At 53.4% G+C, this 6000-nt stretch overlaps 1 protein-coding gene across 3 annotated transcripts in view; it reads right to left on the minus strand.

The window, feature by feature from the left end:
- The window catches only part of ANTXR2 (ANTXR cell adhesion molecule 2), a 118355-nt gene extending 115230 nt beyond the window's left edge, over positions 1-3125 (minus strand). Inside the window, exons 1-2 of one of the 3 annotated variants that reach the window (XM_030007609.2) lie at positions 2636-3125; positions 1659-1730 (exon numbers count right to left, since the gene is read on the minus strand). In XM_030007609.2, the coding sequence (XP_029863469.1) occupies positions 1659-1730; positions 2636-2793 (230 nt within the window). In that variant the 5' untranslated portion in view covers positions 2794-3125. Of the gene's footprint in view, positions 1-1658; positions 1731-2175; positions 2195-2635 lie in introns of those variants that run through there. The other 2 variants (XM_030007599.2, XM_041123188.1) reach the window with 2 other exon arrangements.
- Between the last annotated feature and the right edge of the window lie 2875 nt (positions 3126-6000).

Raw genomic sequence — 6000 nt, forward strand, 5'->3', positions numbered from 1 at the left:
GACAACACAGAAGTGTCCTCTTCACAAGACACCTCATTTCTGTTCCACTCTCTCAAGGACTCAAGACACTGTGACGATGGAAGAGGATCATACGAACACATCCGTTAGACCTGTCAGCCCTGCCAGGCGCAGGCCTTTCAGAACCGAGATAATCAGCATGCACCGCCATTACTGCAGACATGCATGTTAGAGACAAGTCAAACTGGAGAGCAGATGCACCACCACTAATTAATTCCTCAGGTGAGGACTGAAGGAAACTGCTACCAATTGGTTCTTTGCTTTCTTCCCACAACCGCTCTTTTCAGTTTAAGAAAGGGCAAGGTCAAATGACTCCATGCCCTATTCTGAAAGCGTACTGAGGCCTGAAGGCAGGACAAAGCCTCATCAGCCCTCAGAGGCACTCCAGCCCCATCAGGGAAACACACGGGGAGATGTACTGTTCAGGCTCCCGCAAGAGCCCAACAACCATCATGCTGCGAAGCGTTCGTGCCACATAAGGCTGAGAGCTCAGCACCTGGACACCGAGTGAGATGCTCGTAGGTTGGACTCTGTGGCTCTGTGCCGTAAGTGATCCTCCTTTTTTTGTGTGACAGGTCAGCGGAGTAACTGCCCAACTCAATAGCTTTATTTCAGATAATGCAGCCAGACCACGACACAACAACTGTTGCAAAAGGGAGTGTCATTTGGCTGTAAAAGATGATGAACTGAAAGATTTCCACTGAACAAGTACCACCCTTTCACTGGGGGCAAATGTATGTGTTTACCACTCACCGAAAAGAAGTACTGCTTTGGTATCCTCAGGGTCTTTTGTTTGTTTGTTTGTTTATTCTAGAGGTTACAAAATAACTTTCAAAAGCTTGTGTCACCCACTTGGTTTACAGAAGATTTGCTTTTTACAAGATGAACGTAAGCAATATTTAATTATGCAGGCCTCATTATATCCCCTTATTAGCAAGCCAAGATTGTAACTGCCCACTGCAGTTCATTTTCCTTAGCAAAAACTACCACAACTTCTGTGTTTGTGTCTTCGGGGGGCTTCATTTTATACTGTTTTGTTGTCTTTTTTTTTAGAGAAAAATGCTGGATCACGCTAATCCTCAGCTGTTTGTACAGAGTACAGTTAGCCAGTATTTACAACAGCCGTTTCTGTGGCAGCGATGCATGCCAGACAATACTGATAGCCAGTTAGAAAGCTGATTACATTTATGTGCAACAAATATACTGTTAACATGGCATAAACTTCCTGTACATCTGAGCTTGAAAGATACTCCATTCCTTTTGACCTGCACCATATATTTACACATATATAGCCATGTATTCAGATTTCCTTCTTTATCTATATCTCTAAAACCAATATACAAGAAGTAGTCTAGCAGAAATGAGGCATGCAGCTTACGGAAAAAAAGTTTAAAAAAATCATCAAATTACCTCTGAGAGTAATTTTAGAAATTAAGTATTTAAAGGTGCACATTACCACCTTTTTAGTGAGCTTCAAACAGGAGAAAATGAAGTAAAAGTTTCCAATGTTTTCCAGCAATTTGGGCAGTAGAGGCCAAACTCTTCACATGTTTGTGAAACATAGCTGCTGAGTTTACAAAAGCATGGGGCTATTTCCCACATATCCCAGTATTATAGATGTCACAAGGAGGAAAACGCACCTCACGAATCTTTCTGTCAGCTGATTTACAAAATCAAATATTTCGTGCCAGTTCTGCGCCACACTCCCCGATCTGAAAAGAAAACAAAAGCACGTTAGTAGGTCTTATTTAAGGAAACCGGACAAGGAAGGGTGACAATTCCAGTGAGAAACGAGACAATACAGGGCTATCTGCTTTTCTAATAGTTTCAAGTTACCACCAACCCCGGCTCACGGTGGTCCCTGCCTATGATTTTTTTGTCACGATTTGTCGAGCTGAGGCGCGGCAAAACGCATACGCTGAAGAACACACAAACAATCTCGCCGTGAGGCCCACCAGCAGCACCGGTCCTCTACCAGCCCCCAGCCCTCGCTCCCCCCGCAAGCGCGGGCCGTGCCGATGCCGATCTCCTACGTACAAACTTCGCCACAAAAACACGATCGTCAACAGCTGTTGAGGGGGAGGGGTGGCAGATGCTGCCGGTCGCTCGGGCTGCCTCGAAAATGTCCACCCATGTACTTTCGGTCAGAAAGCGTACCTTCGCTCAACCCCTCTGTGGCGCGAACTCCACACCTTCCACGGACGCTGGGGGGGGGGGGGGGGGAAGGTATCGGACCCTCCCCGCCACCCTTGCAGCGAGGCCACGGCCAAGCGCCGAAAACTTTCCGCGCGCCTCCCCGTTCTCCCCGCTTCGACGCGGACGTTCCCCGTTCCGCCCTCGCCACCCCCCCCGCCCCGGCGGCCGTTAGCCCGCGGCGGCCGTTAGCCCCTAACGGCCGCTCGGCGCGGCGCGCGCGCGGCCTCCCTCACAGCCCGCCCGGCGGCCCCGCCGCGCGCGGCGCCCCCCCCCCCCCCCCCCCCCCAGCCCCGCGAGGGCTCCCACGGGCGCGCGCGGCGGGAACAAAAGCCGCGCCCGCAGCAAGGCGAAGGCGGCGGCGGGGCGTCCCGTCCACGCGCGCACACACACACACGCCGCGTCCGCCCCGCGCTGCCCTTACTTGTCCAGCACGAAGTACATGTCGAAGGCGCCGTGGCACGACGGCCCGTCCGGGGCTGGGGCGGCGGGCAGCGGCGGCGGCGGCAGCAGCAGCAGCAGCAGCAGCAGCAGCGCCGGGCCGCGCGTAGCGAGGCGCCCCCGGGGCACGGGCCCCGCCATGGGGCCTCGGGGCGGCGGGACTCGGCGGCGGCGGCGAGGGGAAGCGGGGGCCCGGCGCTGCCGTCCTGCCGCTCAGCGGGCGCGGGCGGTGCTGAAGTGGCCGCCCCTTCGCCCGCTGCCGCGGCTCGCCTGGCCCGGCCCGGCCCTCCCCGCCCGTCAGCGGCGGCGCTGCCTGAGGCGGGGGCCGGGGCCGGGCGGGCTCGGCGCGCCCCTCTGCGCCTGTGTGGCGCGGCCCGCCTCCCTCGCCCGCCCGGCTTCGGCGGCCACCCGCAACTTCGGCAATGGCGACCCCGCGGCGTTCCCGTGGCGGCGGCGGCGGCGGCGTCCCCCCTGCCCTTCGCCGCCGCCGCCGCAGGCGCCTCCCCGGCAGGCGGCGGCCCGCGGCTGACCCCGGGTTCGAGTCCCCGGCGGCCGGGCCCGCCGGGAGCCTCCCCCCCGCCCCGGCCTCGGCGAAGGCGCGGGGGGCAGCGGCGGCCGCTCCCCGCGTGATTCCGCGCCCGCCGGTGCCGCAGGGCCAGCCCCGCCGCGGGGGGCAGCGGTGAGGAACCGGCCGGGGAGGGGAGACGGTGCCGGCGGTGCGAGGCCGGGCGGGGGGGGGGTAGTCCCGCGGGCGTGGTGAAGCCCACCCGTGGGACGGTGGCCGGGGGAGCAGAAACGTCCCCTGCCCTGCCCGGGTTGTGCTTGGTGTGTGCGGAGTTCAAAAGCCCGCAAGAGCTGACAGAACTCACGGCGACGTGATAGCAATATGTTGTTCCACGCTCACGAGGAAGGCGCGTCGTTAAAACAAAACGCGGCTTTTCGTCCTTGGGGAGGGCGGGCGGCTCCCCTTCTGCGTTCCTCCGCACCCCGTCCTCCCCGGGATTTGGTACTCGACCTGCCCGTTAACTCGGCGTGCCTCAGCTGCCCCACGGAGGAGATTTAGCCAGGGACCTCCTGGGATCCTTCCTTTTTATTATTTATTTTTTTTAAAAATCTTGGTGTTCTTTGCCAGGGGTGCTGAATGGTGAACGTGTTTCTAAACCAGCAGCCAGCTAAAAGCCGTTGCAATCCGTGTGACGGCCGTGCGTGTTAGCCATTTTCTCTCTGTTAGAAATCGGCGACAATAGATCCAAACTGTTGCTCTGGGACTGCGCACGTGGTAACCGCCAGAATGTACTGATTTACAATAGAATTTGCAAAACTAAATATAGAGCAGACATTTGGTTTGAAGCATAAGCTGGATCCTTCACAGTGAACATGAGGCACTGTAGAAAGCGTCACTTTATGCTGCAAGAATATTATCTTTCAGATTTTTTCCATCTGTAGTTTCAGATTTTCACAGGAAGTTCAAACATGCTTAATAATCTTAAAATATTATCCGAAGGCTAAAAAGATGCGTGAATTTTCTGTGAAGAAAAATGCCAGTCATGTGACAAGCTGCATAAACCAAAATTATCTCCTAAGTTAAAAATAAATGTCTAGCCTGTATTTCTTTTGTTTCCTTTCTGGAGGTTTCTCCACGAGCGCTGTGTGACAAGCAATTAAGAGGACTTGAAATAAAATTGGTTATTCTTTTTTTTCACCATTTGTGTGCCCGGTGCTTTATTTTAATAGCATCTACTTTGAGCGGCTTTAATTTACAGCGGACTGCATTCACCGCTACGATGCATGGAAGCTCCAGACGTGCGGCCCTCGAGCGCCAGAGACCTCGGGAGACTTCAAATTAGGACCAGACTCAGGATTCTGTCTCGTAACGTGTGAAGGTACATTTTACTAACCAAGTAATGTGCTAGAGCTCTCAAAGGCCTGTCTCCCATCATAACATCAATCACAGGAGCAATGAGTCAATAAGGCTGTCCAACTGTGGAAAGATAAAACACAGTTCAGAGGTGCCCCGTGCCTTATGACAAAAAAACATGTTTCCTTCAGAATCTGACAGTTCTGGCTTGTGATGGAAGTGGTCAGAGGGTGAGCAATTTACCAAGACACCCCCCCCCCCCAGAAATTACTGATTTCCCCCATCACCTGCCGAATAAATTATTCATGAGTCAGCGTGCGCTTGTGACTGGCAGTAAGCTGTCATGGCCTTGTGGCTTTTATTAAATTAATGCTTTATGGGGCTCTATAGAGGATATTACCTGGAACCCTACCGTTTGTTCCCAAGATGCTCTTTTTTTTTAGCTCGTAGTAACTACCTCATTTCTTAGGTTGACCACGTTATTTACATTTCCCTTTCAATATTCAGTGCTCCCTTGTCTGTTTGTAATTTGGCGAGAGCTCCTCATGCTGCTGGGCATCCTGCTGGCATTATATGGAGGTACGGGTGCTTCGGAAACCTCCCTGCGAGAAATGCTCCCGGCATAGGCATTGCAGGTCGCTACGGCCTGATGCACAGGGAATACAGGTGAGAAGGGGGGCAATGGTCCTCTCAGGATTTACACGGTAAGTATGTAAATTTCCCAGCAGCGCAGCTAGGGCTCCAGCCACCAAACCGCCCCGCCATCTCTTACAGCGGGTAGTCCTTTGTACCGGGAGGTGAAACGAGGTGCATCTTTGATGCGGGAGGGGTTACTGAAGAAAAGTTTAAAGGAGAAACACATCGTTTGTGTTTCTGTCTGGCAGGAACTGACGTGGCTATTGGAAAAGCACAGCTTCCTGCAAGCTTCCATAACAGGATCTCTGTTTTACTGCGGATACGGAGGCTGGCATACTGCTCAGGAGAGTCCAGACAGCCTGAGCGTCATTGATAGGTGAGAAAAATACACGGGAGGCGGGGGCTGATCTTTTTTATCCTCGTTGAGCCTCCATCTCTCAGTCAACATCTTTCTTGTTCATGCATGATAAAATACAAGCAGAATCCCACGTCAGTCACACCAGCGGTAAGCTGGCAAAGTTGATACCTTTAACATCCATCTTCTCCTTGTCAGTTCTAACGGACAGGTTTCCCATGCTGAATTGCTCGTTGGAACGACAGGACTCCATGCAGAATTATCAAGCATTTTCTTGTTAAATTGGGTCACAACGCAGTCCCACCGCTGTGAGATCAAACAAATTATTTCTGTTTTCCCTGCTGCAGACTTTTGAACAGCCTTAGTCTTTAAACAAGTACGATTTCCTATGGAAAGAACGACTTCGGGATTGCGGATTGCTGTCAGCATTCCCCGTGTGCAGTCATGCGTCATAGATTAAGCCCCAAACAAATTTAGTGTTGAGTACGTGCTGGTGTTA

This window comes from Aquila chrysaetos, chromosome 1, assembly GCF_900496995.4.
Source record: "Aquila chrysaetos chrysaetos chromosome 1, bAquChr1.4, whole genome shotgun sequence".
NCBI lineage: Eukaryota > Metazoa > Chordata > Aves > Accipitriformes > Accipitridae > Aquila > Aquila chrysaetos.